Source organism: Phalaenopsis equestris, unplaced genomic scaffold (assembly GCF_001263595.1).
Source record: "Phalaenopsis equestris unplaced genomic scaffold, ASM126359v1 Scaffold000884, whole genome shotgun sequence".
NCBI classification, from domain to species: Eukaryota; Viridiplantae; Streptophyta; class Magnoliopsida; order Asparagales; family Orchidaceae; genus Phalaenopsis; species Phalaenopsis equestris.
Window position 1 is genome coordinate 104,164 of NW_018165324.1, and position 27,217 is coordinate 131,380.

At 34.2% G+C, this 27,217-nt stretch overlaps 1 protein-coding gene across 3 annotated transcripts in view; it reads left to right on the forward strand.

Moving 5' to 3' along the window:
* Positions 1-20,649, forward strand: part of LOC110032186 (cytochrome c-type biogenesis CcmH-like mitochondrial protein) — a 40,543-nt gene extending 19,894 nt beyond the window's left edge. Inside the window, exons 3-5 of one of the 3 annotated variants that reach the window (XM_020735728.1) lie at positions 12,106-12,237; positions 13,577-13,762; positions 20,403-20,649. In XM_020735728.1, coding sequence (XP_020591387.1) covers positions 12,106-12,237; positions 13,577-13,759 — 315 coding nt within the window. In that variant the 3' untranslated portion in view covers positions 13,760-13,762; positions 20,403-20,649. Of the gene's footprint in view, positions 1-12,105; positions 12,238-13,576; positions 13,763-14,424; positions 14,615-20,402 lie in introns of those variants that run through there. The other 2 variants (XM_020735726.1, XM_020735727.1) reach the window with 2 other exon arrangements.
* The last annotated feature ends 6,568 nt before the right edge of the window (positions 20,650-27,217 follow it).

The window sequence follows — 27,217 nt, forward strand, 5'->3', positions numbered from 1 at the left end:
TTAAAAATAAGATTTGGATCTTCGAGGTGATAAAATCTAAAGGGGGGATAGAATAGTGAACCATCTACCGTTCTTTTTTGCATATGAAAGATAAAATTATAAATTCGAAGAATAGTTGGGGGTTGGAAGACAGTGAGAGTTTAGATACAATTAGGGACATGAATTGGAAATATTAGTAGACCTGCACTTAGGTCCCTCAAGCTTTGAAGCAACTTAAATTCAATTGCTCCAATTAGGTTTGAAACACACTTCACAACCCTTTTGCCAAAATTATAAGTTTACCCCTAGGTTTTAGAAGCCCGATGATGAGTTAAGCTTAATCTAAAGATGTTTGAGGGTTAGTTGAAAGACACTTAGTTGAAATTAGACACTTTAAGAAACTTCAAGTTTAAACTAAAGTGTAGGTTTCCTAGGTCTTAGGAGCACACCTTGAAAGAGTCCATCCTCCTAATTTTCAAATGATCCTAAGAAGCCAGACATCTGACCCCATTTCATGAAATGATTAGGACACTAGGCACGAGGGTGCACTAGATTGTGATTCATGACTGATTTAATTAGATCAAATAATGAATTCTTACCTTAACTTGACCAAAACTGAAACCTAATGTTCTGGGATTTGAGTTTGTCTTACACTCAAATCCTCCTGACAATTTGGGACATCCCAATATCACATATAAATTTTCTATTTTTTGCCCTTTATATGTGATATTATATTTTATTTATTTGTCATTTTTCCAACGATTTACTTGTTTCTGTTGAGTCTTTTTCAGGTTTTTTCAGGTCATTTTACACAGCGCATAATAGCTAAACTTAAATGAGCAATGAACCTCCCAGGTGTACAAGTTTAATTTATATTATATCATGTTTAATTTATATTATATTATTTTAAAGCATGTTATATTGTTTTCATAGTCTGTTATACTGCTTCCCCAGCATATTATACTACTCTTTATAGCACGTTATACTCTTCTTTCAGCATGTTATACTGTCTTTCCTCTTTACTGTACAGTACATTGTTACTTTTTTTTCACACTGCATGTTTTACTGCTTAGTTTTTGTACTATGCCTTAGTTTAGAATAACCTAGTGACTAGGTGCATTTTCAAAACTAAAACTAAACCAGGAGGTGCTACTACGAGAAGCTTGGAGCAAACATCGTGGGTGGCACGACAAGGAACAACTTCAAAGTGGATCTGCAACAAATAAACATCAAAACACATCATATAAACATATTCACATCACCTATTACCTTCTTTAGTTTAAATAACAACTCATAAGGTCACTCTTTAGGCTTTTTGCACAATTCAGTTGTACAATTATAAGTCTTAACGCGTTAGAATTCCGAGGTTACCATACGGTACGGTATAAATTCTCCTATCTTTTTAGGCTATTTACACAATCCGATATTGTGTAAACATAAGTCCTAAATCCTAAATAATTTGCAGGATTGAAATATCAAATAATCATCACTTCAAAGACATAAAGCCGAACATTAGGATAGTTGGGAGTTCACCGGGGTTTTTCCCAGTTCTGTGATATCTCCTACTCCCTTTGGATTCCTTAAATAATTGTTCCTATTTTGAGCCATTCCTATTTGATTTTCCCATGTCCAATCGTGAAAACCTAAACTTTGAAATCTTGAAAGCAAAACCACCTGATCTTAATCGAGAGTTTTCTTAAGTGATTTCAATCATTTAGGATGTGGTTAACTATAGGGGCTTGCCTCTATAGGGAACCAGAAACCCAGATAAAATAAACTCTATCTAATTTTTTATGTTAGGTAGGGGAACTTGTTGGCCTTTTTATAAAATATTTCGCAGACCAATATGAATGTCACAAATTCTTTAGTCTATGTGATTGAATCCCTATTACAAGTGATATATTTATTCTTCGGGATAAGTGTATTACCTGTAGTATTGTATTCAATCATCTAAACTATTTAAATGTGAGACCCGTTTGGTCTCACATATTTTAAAATTAAAATGTTACATTTAAAAATAAAAAAGGTTATATTTATATTTAAATTATTCATCCACTTTTTCAAATCACGAAAGTTAAAAAAAAAACGGCCGACAGGTGTCTACCTTGACTCAGGTGACGTTTGACTCCCTACTCGAAGAAAATCCCTCCCCTTGACACACAACTCGAAGAAAAAGAAGCTGAAGAGGTGTGGGCCTCTGAGGACCCTCAGCACCTGTCAACGGAAAATCACCTTCACCTCCCGCCGAGCAAAAGAGTCGACCAAACTCGCCAAATTTTTGCAGAGCCAACACACATAATTAGAATGTGAGAAGATAAAAAACTTCCTCCCCCTTTATATAGTGGGGAGGGTCAACAACTTGAAGTGGAGCCCATCCACTGAAAAGTTTGCGAAGGGTTCACCTAATAATGACAGCTCGGTGCATTGAATGGACGTCTCAACAGTTGATTTCTTGAAAAAGGCAAGAGATGTAAAGTCAAACAGCCTTTGGAATTGCCTCTTACCTCGAAAAGATATTAATTCTATGGGCCCATTCCCAATACTCGAGGAGCTGAGCCTGACCAGGTATGTTCTAAACGTTGCTTGATAAACTCGGGGAACTTACGGCAGGCCGAACACTAAATGCGATATGTGGGAGGTTGCAAGAAGATTAAAAAGTCGAGCCATCCCTCGGTCCAGACAACCTCAAAAGATCCACGAGTCGGGGAGCTCGAGGCATTTTTTCCTGCTGACTAGTAGCATGATTTGCGAGAGAGATGCAGGAAACCCTTGTAAGTTTTAAGTGGACCCTCAGACGACACTGACAGATGAAAAATGGGGCAAGTCCCTAGGAGGTCCAAAGAAACGACCGCATGACTACTAAGAGACCCAGCGATTCCAAAGAAATCGATTACCCTAAATAATGGACAATCGACTGTTGTATTGTCGGTCGGAAAACTCGGATGCCTTCTGGCCATGGATCGACGTGGAGTTTGTACAGTAGATTATCTAGGGGTGGCTCTCTTCCCGATAACGACAAGATTCACAAAAGGGAAGCGAAAGTTACTGCAAAAACCTTAGTCATCACCCTCTCAGGTGACGAAAATATCGGTCGTGAGAAAAAAAGATCGATCGAGACTGATGTCCACTCAAATGGACGACACGACGTGAGCGCCCGGAAGAAATAAGAGTTAACCGACTGAGTCATTATGATTAAATTGATTTCGCGGAATCCCTGGGCTACCAGCCCGAGAACAAATCTCCGCCAATGTTTTAGGTAAAATAATTTATTTTTTACAACCCGATTGATGACGGTAATTGTGAAAAGGTGAAAAGTTTTTTTTCATTAATACAGAGGAAGAATTATAAGTATTTTTGTATAATGCTAACAAGCTTTAAGGATAAAAGGAAATAGAAAAAGAGGAAAATAAAGACGCTCACGGAACCGATGCGCTACCGAGTAGCCGATCGGTCCTCACTTTGGTTGCCAGAAGATTCACTCCCACTATCTGAGCCATCACTTTCCTCCGAGAGATCTGCAGGACGGTCGGGGTTCAAAGCACTAAACTCGCCTGGTTCGGAAAACTTCAGGTTGACTAAGCTGTGGTGAATGAACTGTTCGATAACATACTCGACCCACAGCCTAAGGTGTTTTGCCAACTCCTTGCAAGGGACGAGCGACTCCAATCTCCCCCTAAGTTTGACGAACTTCTTCTCCCTCTGTTCGATTGTCGTTGCTCCAGCCTAGCTAGGTCTCGGTCGTCACGAGCCCTATGGAGATCATTGGTCAGGCGGACAATCTCTTCCTGGGACTTTAACAAGCTTTCCTTGGTTGTTCTCAAGGAACCCTCCTTTTTCATGAAAGCAAGTCCCAAGGAATGAGAAGCCTGAATCGCTTCCAGGTGCGAGCGGGCGACGCACTCGAGAAGCCCCTCAAAAGAGACCCCTTGAACTCCGCTGAAGCACTGAAGACCATGTCATTTCCACTAGAAGAGGCGACATATGCTGAGTGTTGCTAGTCCTTCGAGACGTTCAACAGGCTGAATCGGTCATCAACACTCATTCATAGCCATCCTTCACCCTCTTCCGACGAGCGCCAGGCAGGGTCAGACCGTTTTCTCTTTAAAGATGGGAGGGCCAGAACGTCAGCATCCTCTTTCCCTTCTCGGTGGATGGTTACCCCCTCCGAAGACGACAAGGATTCAGAATCAGAAGAAGAAGCAAAGCCCCCCGAAGTGGAACCGACAAGAGTGTCAGAAGGAGGCTCAGCTGCCCTGAACCTCTTAATCAAAGGCAGGCAGGTGGCATCGGGCCAGGCATCCCGCGGAGAAGAGACTGCCATTTTTGTCTGGTGCAACGGAGGAGGGATCTACAACTGTAATCTTCTTTTGAGTTTCCTTGGAGCCCATTCTCGCTCCCTAACTTTGCCTTGTAATAATCGAGTGAGATTGCACAATTATGATTCTCTTAGGTTGTCTTAGCTTGAATGACTGTAGTGGTCTCAAAAGCAGAGGTTATGTTTCGCCCAATACCAGGCCCCACGATATCGAGAGTGGTACTTGCCATGATGGTCTGTCGGGAGAGATCAACCTTCAACTTTCACCTTTGCTTTTCCTCTCCCGCTTTTGCTCTGACGGCCTCTTTGTCGTCTGGAACCCTCCAATCACCTGGGGTCATCTTCCCTTCCATTAGTTGATTCACCATCCTTTCCACAATAATTGGGGGACCGACATTGGACTCTCTTCTAGCACCTTGTGGACGACTTACAAATCAGCTGATAAGGCGTTGGCTTATTGACTGCCACCTCCTGCGAGCGGGTGACAATCTCCCAGTCACTGGACATAGAGCCAATTAAGAATTTCTTCCGCCCTTGTTTTCAACATCGAGCAAGCGAAGCTTTCGCCTAACATGACAAACCCCTTTTTTTCGACCTTAAAGGAGAAGTAATGGTCGATCGAATAGGGGATACTAAAACGACGACAAAATAGATGAAGGTCATGATGGCCGCGACGGAGTTAGATAGAACTTGGGTCGGAATTACCCTGTACTTGGTAAGCACGCTCTTGAGCTTCGGCCATAAGGGCAGCCGGAGACTGTACTTAAACTAATCCCGGTAGACAGTAGATCAGGGTTAAGTCATCTGTCGGGTGCCTTGCTGTTGACATCCTTTGGAGAGTAATCTGGGTACCCGATATATACTACTCCTGAAGGTTCTCCACCTCTCGGTCCGCCAGGAATGATGAATTGGCCGCCGACACGGTACCAAAGAGAACCAGAGAATACTTTAGAGTCATTACAGTCGAACAAAAAGAACGAGAGACAGAAAGAAGAAGAAATAGAAAATGAAAAATCGGAGAACTCAAATAACAAAGTGCAAAAGCTAGAAAGTGCGACCCCTAACCCTCTGTATATGGCAGACACATAGATCAAAGGGCACACAAAGATAAGTGTCACATCTCGTCGTTTCAAATTTCTCCAAAATATTATTTTGTTACAACTAGCATTATTACAGGTTTCAGACGAAGTGCTTAACAAAAGGGTCCTCCATGGCTTCAGATGAGACACACCTCTTCTTAAGCAACCTCTAGATGACCATCTCTCCACCAAACCTAATCTACTTCACTTGGCCGCCCTCACTGTGGAATTGACTCAGAACCGCCGAGTCACAGATGGATCCCATCTCGGCACCGATGTCGTTCAGGGAACCTCAGAGTGACGCTATCTCCTCTAGTTGGGCAACAACGGCTTACTTTTGTTGAGAAGCGGCCTCCAAATTCTCGTAACAAGCCAGCCACCCTAGCGCGGATGGGTCGGCAGGGTTTTCACTTGTCGGGTGCAGAACCTCTGCCATCTCCTGCACCTAGCATGCCACGGATCTGGGGGCGAGTCTCTGGCGCACGGTTTGTTCCTGTTGAGAGCTTTCGCCCGAGTCGATCGACGAAAAAGGAGGGATGATCACATCAATGGGCCCAACGACAACGACGAGAACCAAGTCGACCATATCTCTCGATGGCCTACCGCCTTCGACATCCTTCGTCTCGATTGACACATATGCATTTAAAAGAAATGTCAAGCTACTACGCCACTAGAAATCAAAAGGAATTTCTTACATACCCATGAGCCTCTCAAGCTCCGACGCTGTCAGGGGAAGACCTTCCTCTCCCGCTAGGGTGCCTCCTCTCCTTTCTTTCGGGGGCCGTTGCGAAGGGTCAACCAACACCTCCGCTCTCGGGCTTCTGCGATCGTCAATAGCCCCCCTCCTTGAACAGGGTTGATGGGTCCATTGCAACCCTGTCCTCGCTCGGAGCAAGATCCACTGTTTTCGGGAGAAGCCTCTTTGACGGCCGTCTTTCGGGGCTCTCAGAAGAAGCAACTTGGTCGGCCGACTCAGGACCGGCCGTCTCTTGCCCCGTCTCTCTTCTAACCACTTTTTTCGTTGTAATGGTTGACGCCAAAACAGGTGTAAATCTTGCCAAGGCCAGTAGGCTCGGGTTGGTCGACTTTTTGCTCGTACCACTCGACGTGATGCCTACTCAATATTCGAAAAAATATCAACAACAGATAAACAACCCAATTCATTACCTTATTCATAAGACATACAGGGCACGAAAATGAAGGGAGAACTAATTATTAAATTTTCTATTTTGGTTTCCGTGATATGATTAACTAATAATTCTCTGTCCTTGTTGCAGCTGTCGCCATTAGGAGCAAGAAAACTTGGATAACTAATATGTATACACTTGAACTAACGCTACAAATTTCAAAGAGAACGAACGATCGAGAAGACAAAGCTTATCTTTGAGGTAAGCGATCAACCAACAATTCAACGCTAAACATGAGAAGCCGCGTCTCTAAGCCTAAGATATGTTAAAGCTCCGAAGATGGTTCCACAATCGATAGCGACAAGATTCTCCAAGGATGAGATGCAAATCATTTCGGCAACGAATCTCGTCAGATATCCCCCATAAGCAACAAAAAGATCCCCCCTAGACCTTGCGAGAGGGGAGATAAGGTGATAAATTGACCAGACAGACGAGATACAGACCCTGTAAGACTTGACCCAAGAAACAAGTGAGCCACGACTCACCTGACAAAACAAATTGACCTATTGGTCGACCAATCGACCAAACAACTGGTCTCGCAGAGCCTATCAGCCATTCCTCTCTACAAAATGAACAACCATTGTTAGACCAACCGATTGCGCCCTCTCGGCATAGGCGAATTCCAAATGACCGACCGATATGATTAGTCATTTGTCGGCCAACAACACTCATTAAATTCATACCGGTCAACAACACTCATTAAATTCATAAGTCATTATAAACCGTTATTCTCTGTCAATATTACGACGGTTATTAATTCAAATTATACGCATTAATTCTATTAAGGACGGTTACCACAATGGTTCCACATTCTTTAATTGTACTGAGTAGACCTCTTTAAATAGGCGGTCTCAAGAGGAATAAAGGGACACTCTCTGGCCTAATTACCGTGCGCTCTCTCTCATTTTCTCTGTCTATTTCTATTGTCTATTTCTATCCCAACTCTCGGGGTGTGCTCACAAAAAGACAAGTTCATATTCAACATATGGTTTATTTTGATTTGTATAAATCTGAGGTCTATGAATGGAACTTTTACTTGATGAGAAGTTCAAACTTTTGTTCAATCTTGAGTATTGAGTTACATGCTTATTCTTTCAAGAGTGTGGCATTGGGAACTAAGAACTTGTGCAGAAATCATCTCCTTGTATCAACGTTAGAATTGATTTTTTCTGCATGGTGAATTGTTTCATTTATATTGTTTCTTATTAATTTTATCAGCATGCTTGATTTTTTTAGTTGTATTTGCATATCTAAATCACGACGCATGCTAATTTATTTATAGTAGGAATTTCTACTATATATTATTTTAAATTTATAATATTTCTCATTATTAAGGATATTCTATTTTGTTGTATTTTATTTAATTGTTCTTTTCTCTTGCTTATATATCAGCATAAATATATTAGTACTGATGTGAAAATTTAGTAAAGATATAATCTTTAGCAATCTCTCCATTCTAACATGGCATAGGATAACTTTCACTCTAGCTTCATGTTCCTGGTTGCAATTCTATCCGCATCCATTATGTTTCATTTATCTACTCCTATCTTTTGTCTCTTTGTTTGCTATCCAGTCATTGATGTCATCCTTTTATGCATTCAACGTCGCACACACTTGCATTCCTTCTTTATGTGGCATAGTGTACATCAACTATGCAAAGTTTAATTCCCCACAATATCTACTCAAGCATGATTAATCCCATACCCTTACTTGCTCTATGATCTACTTTTATTCTTCAACATGGATTTTATTTGTGACTTCTGTGTAATTTATGATGCCAATTACAATATCAACATTCTATTATCACTCTCTGTAGTTCTAGTTCAATTTTTTTTTTTTGCATGCTCCTAACTTTCAATTTCTCATTGTAGTTCTTTGATTTGGGTCGTCATTAAAGTATGCACCTTTTTTGTAATTATGGGCTTACATCATGAAGGCAAGTTATTGTTATAATTGATGATTTGTTGACCTGTGAATTTCAAATCAAGTTTGTATGATTTCATTTATTACACCATCTAGTTACCTTAATAAACCCAGATCTTCAGACATCCAACATCAATTAGTATTAAAATTAAAGTTGCATCATCAGGCCAACCAGCTAAGTAATTAAACAAATTAATAACTAATGCAATTTAAACAAAATCTTTTAATTTTTGGTACTATACAACTATAAAATGATTATCATGAGGTTCACAGCTATATATTTACATTTGATAGACGAATAGTCTTACTTTGGATCAATGATGTGGAGGATTTTTTGAAAGATATAATCTATCTGATTTCTAAAATTTAATATGCTAAATCAAAATTTTTAAGACATTTCAATCGTTTTGGAGATGTGTTGCTTCCAAATTTGCATGGGCTGATATAAAACATAAATTTGAGCAATTTTTTTCGTTTTGGTTAGATGTATCATCAACATGATTAATTTAAATATTCCAAATATGGTGATTATGATGTGCTTGAGTGTTAGACAAGTTTTATAGACGCTCTATCTAAATCCTGTTTGTCCTTAAATTTTTATATTGTCATTATTTGTTTCATTAAAGGACTTAAGTTAGATATTTGGAATTAAGTAAGCTACGGTTCACAAAAAATATTACAAGAGGTTTTATACATTTCTTTGGATATTGAGGAATATCACGATCATGTCAATTATGACCTACTTACTTATAATTAATTTCCCCGAAAATCAATACCACCTCTAAAATTTATTAATTACACCAGTATAATAATAATGTATGGTTGAATTTAATCTTATCAAAGAAATTATAGTTCATGATGCTTCTTTCAGTGATGTTTTTAATGAGAACCATGATTCATTGCAATATGCATCCACACATGATTTTATTGAATCAAAATTAGCATTTACATTTGTCCATGTTCATGTATCCAAATCTACATTTGAACGTGAATCAAAATTACATATTGAAAGTGAAATTGGCCATGAATCATATTTGAACCTAAATTTTTAATTGAGATTAGATATGTGCCTGAACGTGAAATTGAACCTATCATGCCTATTATAGTAAGATAAATCAATCAAGCAATTAAAAAAAAAGTAATTTTAGATGAATTATCTATTGATATTTTTGCTTTTATAAATGATTGAGCTCGGTTTGATTTTGCTTTTGTTGTTGATTTCTTGTTATGCCAATTTATAAAAAGGACCTTATAGAGAGAAATAGTTGCATAAATAATTCAAAGAATTTGTTAATGAAAAATTCTTTTAAATAATTATGAAAATTAAAATTTTATGTATCTTGTAAATTTAAAATTTGCATAATTCATCTTAATTAATTTTTGAGTTCATTGGGTTAGTTTTTATTAATGAGATCATCTATCCATATGTACATCTCATATCTGTGTATGTATCTATTTTCAATTTTTTTATTATATCTTTTATTATAAAATAGATACATGTCTTTATTATAATATCCTAAGATGAACTTTATTATTTTACCATTTTCGTTTGTACCATATTCATGATTGCATAAAGATAATCACAAGAAATTAACTTTTAGTTATGTCAAATATCTGTTCTTTGTTGATGTGAGTTAGAGATATAAAGTATAAGCATATGATTAGGTGATGAGATACATCTTTATATAGGAAGATTTTCTCAAGAAGCCTTCAAGAAATAAATGCGAAAAAGGTGGAGTTATATAAATCATGCAAATTATTAGACCTTGTATTATTTTTTCTTTCCATTCCCACCTTGCGAATTCTCATCTAATGCACTATTCAAAGAGATGAAACTGTATCCAATATTGATGGTGGATTATGTAGATATTAATGCAGTAATTTAATAGGTTTATATACGTTGATTTTTTGGATTATATCATAGGAAGCACAGTAATTATGAGTATAATTACTTGATGAATATAAAAAATTCAATTCATTAAAGTTGAATTTTTCCAATCCAAACGGATTGATTTGAAACTCCCTTCCACACCCTTCTCACAACCATCCTATATTCTAAGCTTTGATTATTGAAGTTGATATAGGCTCTTGTAGTGCTTGCAATTTTTGTTTTTCGGCTCTAATTTCTATCGTAATTTTGGATCCTATAGCGTTTTGCATATTTATCCTGATGATTGATAGTTTTTACCATGTTGAAGACTGAAACTTGCACTTATGCCATTATCCACATGAAACAAACAATCGCTTTGAACTGTGATGGGACTTTTAAAATAGCCAAATTTAGGGTTTAGTTGGATGCTTATAAATAAAGCAATTTGTTGTATGAGAAAGGAATTTTTGCTTAAAAAAAAATGTAGATTTTTATTGAATCTTTAGTGTTTGAGTTAGATATTGATTCCTTCATGCATGTTGTAAGAAAGACTACCACTGCCAGTATTGAAGGAAAGACATCTTTTTCCTGTGGGAGGCCAAGGTTTCTCTACTTAGTGAATAATTTTTTCGTTTTTTTTATTTGGTGCAATTTGCTGTTAACTTTTGCATTTATTTTAGCTAAATATGCTACAAGAATTTTACTTATGGTGTGAATCATAATCAATGTGGTTTTTTGGCAGTTTCGACTGAACCATTTTTTATTTGTGCGAGATCTTTAAATTATCTTTTGGTTGTTTTTGGAACTACAAATTTTAAAACCAATTTTTGCGAATTCATCCATTTGATCATCTAGTTTTATTAACAACTCAGATCTTAATTTATCGTATGTAAATACATATTATTACTCAGATGCACAACTTCTATTTCAAAGTTTGCTATAGTTGTGATTTTAATGGTTTGATGTGTGATTTTATTTATATTCTGATTTGACGGGAGTCTTAAGAAAACCTCAAACACGCTACACTTCTTTAATGTCTCAATGAACACCAGATATGTAAGCCTTGCCATGTTTGAAGGAAATTTGAACTTAAATTTTTTTTATATATCATATGGATTTGTTTTAAAGAATTTACATAAATACCTACATATCTAACAATTAAGCTTTACTTTTTTATATTTATACCACCCAAATTTTTCATATCACATAAAAAAACACCGCTATTTTAATTTTTGAAAAATCAAATATACCTTTTCAGGCATTGGTAAGGTGGTTTATACCTAGATATGTAAATACATGAGCATTAAGTGTTATGTATGCAAGTTTTCATTTTTTTTTATAAACTTTTGTTTTCTATTAGTATGTAAACTTTTGAAGTTGTTTATATTGGAATCATCGTGGGAGCTATATATTTACATAGGCACTGTAGATATTCTCATTTCAATATTTCCCTTACTGTGAATCTCTCTTTTTGTTTTTCGGGTGCACTCGAATCTGACACTTCAAATTTTCACTTTATTTCCAACCAATGTACTACGCATTCGAGCACACTGTGAACCTCTGTTGTGTATCCAATTTTAAGGAGGCAACTACTTTAGAGTGATACTTCTAAATGTTTAAAGTTGGGGACTTATTACTACGTTCATTTATAGAAAAGCCTGCTCATCATTTTCTTACTTTTGCCTTTCATGAATGCCGTTAATTATGCCTTGATTGAGCAATTAATTTTTTTCCATTTTATGTTTTCTGCAGCTAATACGTGATGAAATTAGAGCTGGTAAAACGGACAAGGAAATATACCAAGACCTACAGGATAAATTTGGGGAGACTGTTCTTTATGCACCAAAGTTTGACATGCAGACTGCAGCTTTATGGTTATCTCCGGTCAGTTTTTTCCGCCAAAAATTGATTTCTATGTCTGTAGAATAAATCATATCCATTCCAAGTTGCGACTTCAAATATAGTTGATAAACTAAATTGTACTTTAATATATTCCAATTTATTTATTATTTTTTAGGGGCATTTATATCATACCACACAATTCTTATGTATTTAGATATATAACACCTAAAGTTCAATATTTACATTCATAGCACTCAAATCTTTAACCTCATGTAAAAAATAGTCTTGGCGGCATAAACTCTTTTTGAAAAATAATTGTGGAGGAACTGTTTTATATGCAATACTTAAATTTTAATATTTACATTCATATCACTCAAATTTTTTGAAAAATAATTGTGAAGGAACTCTTTTATAAATGAGTTTATTTACATTGCGAGTCTATTTTTGGCCTAAACTCTTTTATTGCCATATATGCTATGAAATTTTTCCTATAAAATAATGTTGTAACTATATGTAATATGGAAGTTTTGCCCAGCTAAAGAATATTAAAGTGGAGAAAACTTAGTCCTAACAGTTTATTGCAGTGACAAGTTGCATTTGTTTGTTAGATTCAGGCTATGTTTGGGACAACTTCAGGTTTTTTAAATATTTTGGCTTTACAAAGTTCATTTTTTAAATGACTGTTTGAAGTTAAATTTTTTTAAAAACAACTTTTTAGGGATTATAAAAACAAATAGTGAAACAGTTTGTCATTCAAACAGATACTATTTTTTTGTTGACAGTTTTTCTTACCATAAAAACTGTCAAAAAGTTCTAAAAGTCATCCCAAAGAAAGCCTAACAACTTACATTTTCTGTAACTATAGTTTCACTGATTGATCAATAAAATTGCTTAATTTTCATTCTAATGGCAATGAGTCTCGGCTCTCAAATTTTTTAGAAAAAAGAAAAAAATCAGGATTGATCAATAAAATTGTTTGCTGGCATTCATGTACTGGCACTTGGGAAGTTATTTTGTTTTTTAGCTTATTTGGCTTAATTGTTTTGAGTTTAATCTTCAACAACAAACACTTGAGCTCAAGAATTAATATATATGGTGTGCGTATGATTTAAAAAAATTATTAAAAAAAAGAAAACTTCTGCATTTTCTGTAATTAGTCCTTTTGAATAAAGTGAAGGCTCGAACTTAACATTTTAAAATTCTTCTTATTATTTTTTCGAGCCTGATACTTTGAAAACTTTTCCTTATATTTTCAACCAGCATGTTGAAAGATTCTTCTACATTATTTCTAATCAATGTGTTATACATAGGACCACAAGATTTACTGTAACTTGATAAATAAAATTTACTGCTGACATTTATGTTCTTGGCACATGGGAAGTTCCTAGTCGCTGGAGCTGCTGCAGGTGTTTGGGCTTATCAGAGGCACAGGAGGAAGACTGATGTGCATATCATGGCTCTGAACCTTGTCAGAGGAGTTCCTTTGACAAAAATGGAGAAAAAAACAATGCTGGATATCCTCACGCCACCTCCTCCAAAAAGGAAGTTATGGTGGTGGAGCTGATGGGTATTTATTCTCTTTATTTTCTTTTCTTTTTGGGAAATTTATATACCTAGCACTCAATTCTTATGCATTTTCACACCTAAAATTTTTTATTTACATACATAGCACTTTAAAGCTTTAAACATATGCATAAAAAGGTCTATTTCACCTTTAAAAGTGGTAATAATGTTATTTTGATGTGATATTAAATATTTGAATGTTAAGTTTCGGTGTGAGATATTTTAATACCCGAGAATTGTGTGCTATGTATGTAAATGCCCTTTTTTTTCCCATTTCTGTGGTTCTGTTTTCTAATATCTGGACATTTATATATTAAGTTTTTATTTTTATTCAGTTTTTGGTGAATATGTTGATTGTTCTTCAGTCTTTCAGTGCTTAGTCTTCAGCATTCAAATGTACCAAAATGAAATTTCTTGCAGGTAGGTCTGTTCAGTATTTGGATAAAACTGAAAAATTGAATCAAATCGTCCGTCTTTAAATAAAATTTTTGGGTTATTTGGTTATTGGATATTGGACTGGTTTTCCTATTCGTTTAACGGATCAAACTAAATAACTGATCTACAACAAGCAATTAAGTACTTGCCTCTCTCGATCTTGCGATCGAGCCCATTGGATGCATTTGATTCCTCTGTTGCAGTTGCTCTCACTTTCTTAATTTGTGCAAGGTAAAATCTGAAGCATTGAGTGGTGAGGCGATAGGGCTCTGTGAATGGAGGGATGGGAAAATAGGTTTTGAAGACGAGAATGACGAGATGCCTTCAATGCCATTTGAAATCTCAAATTTTTTAACTCTAGTGTTTCTTCCTTCGTAGTCTTAATCGTTGTCAGTGACAAATTGATCAGGAGGTTACCGACACTGTTGGCTTGGTTTATATATGCTTCCACAATAAGGTTTGTTTAACTATGATGATCATTATATTTCTATAATTATAGATGATTTTTCATATATGTATAGATTTTATAATAGACTTCCTTGTTTAGTAACTTATTTCATTTTTTTCTTCCTTTTTTTCGATTCTTTGTTGTATGCGAATGAGATTGTGGCTCCGTTTGGCGCAGCGTTCTCGCTGTGGCGCAGCCTGCTGTCATGGTTCCCGGTGTTACGAGCGTGTTTAATTAAACACACTCGATAAACCCTACCACGATTCTGTCCCTACTTTTTCCGTGTTACTTAACATTCTTTACTCCCATGCCCTCCCTCCGCTCGGTCTCGTCCCGCAAGCAATTTGCCAAGGGTTTTTTCTACTCTCACTTCATTCATCGACACATCTGAACAGGGTTTTTGTCGGCGTTTGCTTCCTCCTCTTGTATCCTCTCCCCCTCATATCTTCTTTGTGGAATAGCTCCATTTAGCCGTACAGTTTGCACAAAGAATTTTTTTTTTGGGATTTTTACATAACATAGCACCAATGACATCCATTTTTTCTCTATTTTCGGTAGTTACAACCCCATTTTTTCTATGTGCTTTGCGCTTTCAATTGGTTTTGGTATATTTTGTTTGTGGTCTTTGGTTGATACATACATAACACCAGTTTTGCTATGTTGGTTTTAGTTTTATTGGTATAATTACGTACTTATCACTCTAAAGGTTTTGACATCTTTGCATCCTTCTTCCTCCGCTGATTTGTGATATATGAGTGCTAATTTGAGAAATGCATGCAATTTTGGTGTTGGAGAACTAAACAACAATCTTTCGGTTGCTGTGTATTTCATTAATATGGATTGAGATTTTATAAAAAAATTTGATATTTGAGTGAGAGTTTGAGAAATGGATTATATTTGGTGGTGTATTTGTTTACAACAATGTTTAAGGTGTTGTATATGTTATGAATATGGATTGGAATTTATTATGAATTTTATTTTTTGAGTTTGAATATGAAGAATGGTTGCAAGCTGGTTTAGCATGTGTTAACAACAATGTTTCGGGTGCTGTCTTTTCACGAATATGGATTCATAATTTATCATGACTTTCGATTTTTGAGTAAGATTTTGAGAAATGGTTGCTAGGTGGTCTAGCAATTGTTAACAGCAGTTTTTCAGGTGCTGTGTATATTTGTTTATGAGAAGATCTTGATCACTTTGTACTTTTTTGTGGTGATATTTTCATAACCAACACAATATTCATCAATAATGTTAGGGAAATTTAGAAACCCAACACAATTCTTATGTGTTTACATTCATGGCAGTTGTATGCATAATATAAAGTTTGAAGAATGATGGTAGTCGAACTCATGCGTATTTTACTGTTTTACCATGATTTCCCTATGTTGAATATGTTGTAATAGTATTCATTTTGATGTGGTTTTACATATTTGAGTGTTTTCTGCATATATATTAAAGTTATTGTGTGAGATGTAAATTCATTAGAATTGTGTGTTATGTAAATAGAGCTTTTTGGATGATTGGATTACGTTGGGTTGGTGTATGCTAGTTGAATGAAATTTTGCTAACTACTGAATAATACTTGCGGAAAATAATACCTGGAGCATAAATAAATTTTTTTTTTTTGGGGATATTTACCTAGCTATCTCAGGATTATTCTTTAAAGTTTAGAGAATTTTACAAACCTAGCACATAGTTATGTGTTTATATTCATGACAGATGTAAATAGAGCTTTTTGGATGATTGGATTACGTTGGGTTGGTGTATGCTAGTTGAATGAAATTTTGTTAACTACTGAATAATACTTGCGGAAAAAATAATACCTAGAGCATAAAAAAAAAGTTTTGGGATATTTACCTAGCTATCTCAGGGTTATTCTTTAAAGTTCTATCTCAGGGTTATTCTTTAAAGTTCAGAGAATTTTACAAACCTAGCACACTTCTTATGTGTTTATATAAAAGTTATTCTCTACTATTATGTATGTGTTTATTAATTCTAAATTGGTTATCTTACAAACAATATTTGAGTAAGAATTGGTGTGGGGGTGGTGTGAGGGCACTAGTGATTGGTGTGGGGGCAGTGATGATTAAAATATTACAATTTTATTTTTGCTTGAGTTGTGCTAAATATTTCTTGTGTCAAATATTTATGTTGTTTAACTCTTCTATGCTAGTAACACAATGATTAAGATAAAAGAATTCAGTTCACCTGTTATGTGGGATAAGAAAGTCAAACTAATATTTTGCGATCTATGCTTTTAGTAGGTGGAACTTGAAAATAGGCCCACAACCTATTTTAACAAGAAGGGTAGACAAATTATTATGAAAACGTTTAAGGAAATTACGGGAAGGGAATACGAAACAATTGAAAAACAATTGGGATCAATTAGAAAAGACTGTAAAATTTGGAAGGAATTGAAATGAGGATTCGCAGGCTTGTTTTGGGATCCGATAAAGAGGACAATTGATATTTCAAAAGAATGATGAACTGAGAGATTGGAGTTGAAAATAGATCAAGCATATATATGTTTTTTTTCCTGAAATATATCAACATATCCATACCCTTTTATGTTGCTGGTAGTGCCAATTTAGTGGCATTGATCCTGAGCTGGAAGAGAAGTTGGACCGCTTGTTTGGTGGGGTTGTGGCAATGAGGAATAATGCATGGACCCCGAGTGAGCGAGGGTTTGCAGGCATAACTAAGAACTTGGATGACGAACAAACAATTGAATGCAGGTGCTAGCCCGAATCTTAATGAAGTAGAATCCACTAGTAGGACAAATCGTCCAAAGGTAGAGAAAAAGAAAAAAAAAAGGACTGCTTTCATTAGAAGCCAAATTTCACAATCGGTGACTTCATGCACTAATGACCCTGGGACATCATAAGCAACTTACATTCAACAAGTTATGCAAATTTTGGAGGCAACTCAAAAAATTTATGAGGACATGTTATATTTGTTCTCCATGAAGTTGCTGGAGGACCTGACCCGTAGAGAGTTCTATATGATGATGACCACTAACCGTGGTGTTAATTATTTACGTTATTTTTGCTACAACAGAGATATTTTAATATGTTTATTTGTTGTTGGACTATTTTTATTCGTTTTCCATTAGGTTAATTTGGCTTATACTTTGGATGTTTCTTCTTTTTCTTTGGACACTGTTAATGTTGCTTTGGATGTTTGTTTTGTCATCGTACACTTTGTTATTTTCTTTTCCAAGTTCTAATATAATAGTTGCTTGGTCATAGAATGTTGTCATACTACCTAATTTGGTGGTTCTTGTGTGTTACCTGAATAGAGCACTTGCCTAACATGGATTTACAAAGCGAGAGACCCAGAAGGAGAATTTTAGTAGCTGTATGTTTGATATATGAGTACTATAACTCATACGTAGATCAATCTCTTTGCATGACATCATCTTACATAGGTTACAAATGGCATGGGGAGTTTTTTGTTGGAAACCCAACAAAATTCAACATGTTTTATATGACAGCTCATATTTATCAATCTTCAAGATGAATTACACATGAATCATGGACTTCATAACTCCTTTAGGATGACTTACAGAGAGGTGTTAGCAATAACCTTCTACATTTTATCACATAATGAATTTATAAGAGGAGCGATGAAGTGATTTCAATACTCATCAGAGATAATCAACATATACTTTTTAGTTGGGTTGAATGCTCTTGTTAGTTTGTGATCCAAAATTTTCAAGCCAGATGACCCAGCAATTGAGAGGATTCTCATAGAGATTGCACATGACCCGCGGTATATGTCATATTTTAAGGCAATTTTTTTATTCATTATATTCAGAAGTCAAAATGAATACAGTAATTTACACAATATTTTTTAATTTTTTAGAATTGTATTGGAGCGATCAATGTAAGACACGTGGATGCATTTTCAAATAATTAATAGGTCGCATTCATTAGATGGTTTGAATCACGAACACAAAATGTAATGGTTGTATGTGATTTCAACACGTGTTTTATTTTTGTTATAGTTTGTTGGGAATGCAATGCACATTACAATCGTATATTCAAAATTGCCACAATAACTCGTAAGCACAACTTCCCTCACACACCACTAGGTTTGCACAATTATTAATCATATTTAGACATTTTTTCAGTGCATTGCTAATTATTATATTTGTGACAAGTAAATAATATTTGGTTAATGCTGGATATTCCTTACAAAGAGATATTTGAAGTCATTTCCGGATACCAAATATTACATTTCTAACTTTGAAAGTGTCAGTATTGTCGCTCGAGGCATGAAATAAATGTTTTGAAAAAGACATTCGACTGTGTGGTGTCATTAAAAGAACATTTGGAGCGTGGAAGAAAAAATTGGTCATATTGCGGGATATGCCAACATGTCTGTTTCCTAAGCAAGCGCAAATTGTGGTGGCTGCTCATAATGACTTTCTACAACTATATTCAGGGACATCACGCAGGAAAAATTTTTTTGTCCGAACTTCTGACGTAGCTCTACGTGCGGACTCCAATAATATGCTGCCACGTGTGCTACGTCGTGGAGTTTATTGAAGTGGAATCACGAAAATTATTTCGAGGTTATTTTGGGGTTATTTCATAGTTGTTAAAGATAAACCTATATATTCCACTTCAATAACCTAAAAATAACCCATAAATAACCAAGAAATAACTTCCACAGTTCCACTTCAATAACACTGAAATAACATCGTGGAGGTTATTTCGGGGTTATTTTATATTATTGAAGTGTAATATATGAGTTTCTTTTCAATAATCTTGAAATAACCCAGAAATAACCCCAAAATAACATCCACGGTGTTATTTCGGGGTTAATAAAGTGGAACCATAGAAGGTATTTTGGGGTTATTTCAGGGTTATTGTGGAGTTCGCGGTTCCACTTTAATCTTTTTAGGTGAGCCCGATATAACACACATGACAATATAATACTGAGAGTTCGCATATAGAGTTACGTCCGGAGTTCAGACAAAAAAAAATTCCTTCATGCAGTGACATTGACTTTAGCAGGGTCGATGAAGATCATTTACATGTCCCATCTGAAGCATTTGAATATCGCGTAGGATATTTTTCATCACAGGCAAAAGTTGAATTACCTGAGAGTTGCACCCAAGATGAGGAAGGTGTTGGAGAAATGATAGAGTTGAGAGAGCACATTACATGTCATCGTTGGTTGTTGAATGAATTGATTTTTTTTTGTGCTACTTTATTTGCAATGCTTGGTGAATACATCTATCATTTGTTGTATCGATGTTTTGTCTAATCATCTATATTTTGAATCTCAATTTTATTTATCGCTCTTTTGCATGTATTATCCCTCACTTGGATGGCCAGAGGGGCAACTGTGGATGAACTATGCTATATAGATATTTATTGTTTGTTTGTTTTTTTTTTTTTTTTGGAGGTCATTGATGTGACATTCGACTTTAAGGGTTCTTCATGACCAACATGTCGATATTGGTTCTTGTTACATGTGAAATCCCAATGAAAGCAACCAAATTCCTCTCTTATTTTCAGTGCTATGATTTTTTGAGGTTCTTCTAGAGGGTTTTTTTGTGATACGCATATTTGATACATTACGAGTAATTTTTTTTTAAAAGGTCTGTTGCCTTTTGTAGTAACAGATTCGTTGGTTCATGCTATGTTCTCTAAGAACTTAAAGTTTAATAAAACTTGCGTTGGTTATTTATAATATTTTTTTTGTTAATATTGTATCTAAAAATTTGTGTTTTATTATTTTAAACCTTCAGAAAAGATGAGCTCGAGGGCTTCTGGTACCTCTAGAACATTGTACTGCTATTGTGGGCTACCATTCTTCCTGCTTACTTCTTGACAACCACATAGCTACAAGAGATTGTTTGATAAGTGTTTGGGGAGAAGACAAGAAAGATGCGACTTCTTTAGATGGGCAGTTGTGCTGGAGGAATCAACAGCTGATAGTGATTGGACTTGGCGAGTTTCTCTGGATAACTTTTCTCGTGATATAAGCCAAGTGTATTTTAAAAATAATGTTGTGTTCAATTTAGAACGATATAGTTTCTTTTGTTTGTGTTAAATTTTACTTGTTATTTTTTTGTCAAACTACTATAAATAAAATTTTCATTTGCTCAGTAGTGTAATTATATGTATATTTTTTAATTTTCATTAAAGTTTGTGGATTACTATTTAAGATAATTTTGTGTCATCTAAACTATATATATATTTATTGCATTGATTACTTTATTTTATGTTGGATATTTTAAAATCTTAAACCTAATATATTTTATATTAACTACATAGGCTTTTTGATTTAGAATATTGTGGCTTAATTTTTTAATTAAATTGTAGTTGTTTCTTACAAGTATCTTATGTTTCATGCTTCAAATCCTTATTAATATATATTCTTATAGCAAATTAACATTCAAATTTTGTTCCTTCATATTTTATATAAAATTTTTTAGCACAAATCTTTAATTATTTTAAGGCTCATGCTGATTTAAGGAAATCTAACTTTCAAGCACAAGATGTACTTTTAAATATTCAAACTTTTCATGCCTCCATAATGTTTATATATATGGTTGATAAATTTTTTTATATATATTATTATTAAGTGAAATATATTTCAATGTATTCATGTTATTTATTTGTTATAATTTTTATATAAAATTTTTCTTATTGATATTTGGTAGCATAATAAAATAATCACACAGTAATTTTTGTTTTAACACATGTTGGCTAAGCTTGTTCAATTGAGAAAGTTTAAGTCTCCTATTTTAATTTTATAAGTTTTGCTTTGCAAATTAGATGTTATATTATGAAGAGAATTAACATGTATCCTCCTTTTGTAAATCAAAGTATCTACCTAATATGTTAATATTATTAGTGAAGTGGACACTTCAAATGTTAACTTATCAATTAAAAAGATGATAAAAAATACGATTAAGATTGAATGTTCAAGATTATTTTACGAAGTACGCCAATGATAATGATAAAAAAAAAAGAGTAAATGTAATAATCGAAAAAGACATTACAATTATTAAAAGGTCAATGATATGATAAATCTACGAACACATTTTCTTATGTCATAAGAATCTTTGTAACTTGTGATTGTTTTCAGTTCTACTTATATGAAGGCTTTGAAACGAACTTATACGAAAGCATATAAAAGAGTTTGTTTAAAAACTTATACATACACATCCGTCCATAGATTAAATTATATGTCTTGTTGTTCATTATATTGATGGAAATTAAAAATTAAAGATAAAATTATTTAGTTTTTGCTGATTTATAACTATAGAGGTAAACTTCTTTGAGAGGAATGAGAAATATTTAGTTGGGTAGGGTAGGGATACATTGTTTAAAGTCATAGTTGATGATGCAAGTTTTAATTTTAACATCATCAGTCATTTCCCCCCCCTCCCAAAAAAAAAAAATCTAAAAAGGATGGGAGGATTCTTGATAGTAAGTTTTTACATGTGAGATGCATAACTCATTATAAATTTAATGGTTCATGATAGTCTTAAGCAGATAGGTTATATTATGTTCTTTGTGTTAGGTCGGTTGTTTTAATATTGACCATCTTCAATCATTTGCCAATTATATATATATATATATCTCTAAAAAAGATGGGAGGACCCTTGACAATAAGTTTTTACATGTGAGATGCATATATCATTATAAATTTAATAGTTCATGATGAATTTAAGTCGTTAGGTTATATTATGTTCTCTGTGTTAGGCCAGTTGTAACACCTGTAGGATTTCAACAGTTTAAAGAATACATTGATATAAAAAAAATTAGAGAGCTTGTTGTGTTTAGATGTACCAACAATATGAAATTCTACATATTTAATGTTGAATTTAGCATTGAAATTTGAGAGAGTCTTCATGAGATATAAAATGATTCACTTATATATATCTTATGGGCCTTAAGTTTGTTCATAAGCAAATAAATTTCATCATGCCCTTAATGAAAATAATACGTCAAGCGCGTTCATTGAAATCATGCCTTGATTGTTTCTCTTCTCCATCGAGTTCAACTTTGAAATGGGGGTCAATCATTTCATATCGCTCGAAGGTTCTGTCAAACTTCAATTCAACACTAAATATGTAAAATTTCATCTTGTAGGTACTACATCTAAATATAATAAGTTCTTACTTTAACTTTTTTAAATATCAATATATTTTTCAAACTTATAAAGCCTTGATGGTGATTGCTTATATATTTAACAATAACTCACATTCTTATTTTCATTTTTACTATTAAATTTGTAATATGAGCTATGCAACTCGTATGAAAGAACTTACTATCTAGAATATTCCCATCTCTATTAATTTTTTTTTTTTTTGCATATGGTTGATGCTGTCATTATTAGAATTTGCATTGTCATGTATAATTTTGCAGACTGCATCAATATACCACATAATTAAGCATTTATCTACTTATTGTTCAAGAAGTTCATCTCTATGATTATTAAGTGGGTAAAAAATTAATTACTCTTTTATTTAATTGTTAATTTCATGAATATAATTAGCTATAAGAAATATATAATTAATTTCATAGATGAATGTTCATGTATAAACCACCAAACAAACTATTTTATAAGATCACATGAAAGTTTATTTTAAAGGAGGCCTCTATATACTTGAAAATAATCACGAGTGCCCATCAAGAAGGAATTGATACATTGGACAAGTATTGTGTCATAAAAAATCTAAAACTCATCCCTTAAAATATTTAAAAGGCAATTCATTGATACTTAGCATAATTGTCAAAACTTTTTTAATATTATCTTAGTCAAATCCTCAAGTCATAAGAATCTCTTCTTCCTCATTTCTTTTATCATCTTTTTGTAATGCCAGTTGGGTTTGAGTTGATTTAATGCTATGAGAATTCTTTCTATAAATACAAAAGACTTGTTAGCAAATTTGTTGTACCAATGCCCGTTGGATCAATGTGCTATGTCTCTCCACAATAATTCAATTTGCTCCTTTTTCCCTATTATTATTGGTGCGCTTGGTAAAGTGATCTCAAACATCTAATATTGCTTGTACCATCTCTCTGTACTTTTTTTAGTTTGTATATATATTAACATTTGAAGTGCCCACTCACCAATAATAATATCAAGTTATCGGGCATGTACTTACTTTTGAGGAGTCCACAATGTGTTTGGTTATAAAATTTAGAAGAAAAGACTTTAAACATTTTCATTGAAGTAAGGTTAGCCAACATATGCAAATATTAAAACAAAAAAAAAAAAAAAACTAATCTATCTATTTTTTATCATACTCTTTAATATCAATAAGATAAAATTTAGTTTATGTGAACTATTAACAATAGAGATAACATGTTGTGCATTAGAATAGTTTTTTTACCTAATAATAATATGTAAAGTCTTACCCCAAACATGTATGGAAATATTATGAAAGCATGAAAATTTTGAATATTTAAATTGTCAATTTATGCTTGAATGTTTGCTTTCCTCTTATCTAGATGACCTTGAAATAATTAGAGAATGGGACAAAAAATTTTGTATATAAAATTAGAAGGAACAATGTTTTTATGTTAATTTCTTATAAGAATATATATTAATAAGCATTTGAAACATATAGCATAAGACATTTGTAAGAGCTTTTTACAATTTAATTAAAAATTATGGCCATAATATTCTAACTATTTCAAAAGGTCTACTAGTTGGTTCAAGATATATTAGGTCTTAAGATTTCAAAAGAAAATCTTATATAGAATTAAAAAATCAATGCAATAAACATGTGAATTTTACATAATACAAAAAAATAATCTTAAACAATAATTCAAAAATTTTAATGAAAATTTAGAGAATAAAATAAAAACAAATTATGATCTTATATTTATAAAATTCCACTAAAAATTAATGACAAAAATTAAGAATCATAAAAACAATATGAACGAAATTTCACGTAGCCAAACGAACATATATTGAAATAGAACTGATTAAACTCAATTTCACTCAAATACAATAATAAAATATATAAGAAATGAGGAAAAAACCAAAATAAGTTACTAAACAAGAAATTATTTTATGAAATCTACAAACATAAAAAATCATGTAAAATTTTACATATCTAAAATTGTACGAAGTGACCATAATAGTTAAATAAACCTTAGTGTCGAATCCAAAATGGATCGAGAGACATGCCTAAGGGATATAGCTCTAAGGGGAGAGAGAGAGCAAGGAGAGCAAAAACATAATATAGAACAAAAAGTTGGCGTAAACTTTATTCATGAAATGAACCCCTACTTATAGGGGTAGGGGTTCAAACAGAGCCAACTGACTATTTTGTTGAGAGTTTATCCTTGTACAAGTATAATGACAAATGTCTTGATCGATCCGTTAAAGCTCTAGCCAATTGTTTTGGGACCGGACAATTCGCTTCACTGATCCGAACATACTAAAATAATTTCTAGAAGAACGATCGTATTCCATCTGTCTGGGAAATAATTTTCTCGTGCTCTATTGGAGCCGACTGGTTAGGCATGGGGCTTCAGATCAACTTGAAATACTTAAAATTATTTTTGAGGTATTTTTATTTCTTTTCTTAGCTAATGCAAAATAAATAATAAAATTTAAAAAAAATAAATTTTTAACTTTGATATTTATTTTGTATCACCTAACAAAAGAAAAAAAATTACCTCAATATATTGTGAATCAAATTTCATGGGTGGGTGACTTTTATTTAAAAAAAATCATTTAATTAATAAAATTTATAATAGTGTTTGATATGTGTCGGAAGTTTTGCAATAGTAGAGTAATAATGTATCTTCTTTGCGTTGCACAAAAACCCGGCACACACTCAAATAATTAAAGAGAAGTAAGCAAGAGAAGATACCTCAATTTTTACGTGAAAAATCTTAGAAAGGTGAAAAAACCACGGGAGTTGCACGAGTTGTGAGTCACGTAGTCGTTGTTGGCTACATAAGTCATAGTGGTGAGATGTGTTGACATTTGTAGGCTGTAAGGGCTAAAGTCGGGATTCAGATGAGTTGTAAGCCACGTTGCTCGTAGTTGGTCACATATGCCATAATAGTGAGCTGTGGTGACATTCTTAGGCCACAGGGTTGCAGTTTGGAGCTGCATGACCTGTGAGCCACATCATGATTGGTCACATAGGTCGTAATGGTAAGCTACAATGACATTTGTAGGTCGTAGTAGCTGGAATGGGGAGTTGTACGAGCCGTGAGCCACGTACGTTAGAGTGACATATGCCGTCATGGTAAGCTATGATGATGTCCGTAGGCTGCGAGAGTTGGAGTCAGGAGTTGCACGAGTCGTAAGCCACATAGGCCATTGGTCACATAAGATGTAGTGGTGAGCTACGATGACGTCCGTAAGTCAAAGGGCTGGAGTTGAGAGCTGCACAAGTTGTGAACCATTTAGACTACAGCTGGTCACATAAGCCGTAGTGGTGAGTTGCAAAAAATGCATTTTAAAATTCTGGAAAATACATCATCTTCGGGGGGCATTGTTACACCATCTTTGAAGACATTGTTGCACCATATGTGGGATGTGTTATCACTCCGCCATCAGAGAGCGTTGTTAAACCAAATGTGGGGTGCATTATTACATCATTATTTAGGTGTCATTGCACCATATTTTGGAGGCGTTGTTACATTATATTTGGGGTGTATTATTACATCATCATTGGGTGTGTTATTGCATTGTATCAGGCCGTCTTCAGAAGACATTGTTATACTTATGTGGGGTGTATTGTTACACCATAATTGGAGTCAAAATGACGTTCGGGATGATGCAAAACTTTATCTATGGCTTCATGATATTGCGATGTTGATGGTTGCTTCACACAGTGCTTCATTGCAATGAGTGGATGACAATCAGTGGTGCTCGGTGGCAGCTGGCGAGCGGCGGTTTGCGGCTGCAGAAGCAGGGGTGTTCATCGGATTGTCGGTGTACGATCCTGGGCATCAGAGAGCGTTGAGTCCAAATTGCAAATAAGATAGGAATTTGAACCATTCCATCAAACGATCCATAGAGGTTTCCTCGATTGAATGACATTTGGTGGACTTTTAGGTGCCTTAATGGTGTCATAACTGAGTAATTTTGGGCTCGTTAGATTTGCCTCGTTGAGATGCTCAATTTGAACATGTCAAATATGAAATCCATTTGACCTTCCAATGATGCACTAAAAGCTTTCAAAAATACTTTAATGACTTGATTTGACTCGGATTGGACCAATTTTGTTTTCGTTATTTTAGTGTCATCAAGCCGATCAGTTTGTTTGTAAGTTTGCTAAAATCTGAGTTCTTTGTGTATTTTAATTAGTTGCCCTTTATTTTCGGTTGAGACTAACTCTTTCATTCAAAAATATCAAACTCCAAAGCTCCTTTTTTTTATAGTGATATTATTGATCTAATTCTAAATATTTGAGTGTTATACATGTAATTATACACTTTTTTTTACTAGACATGTAAATACATGAGACTTACATGGTATGTACGCAAATATTTCAACTTTTTAAGTATATAAATATAAATATATATATATTTCTACAGCTGATTTAGAAAGAAATTAAAGCATGCTTAACTTTTT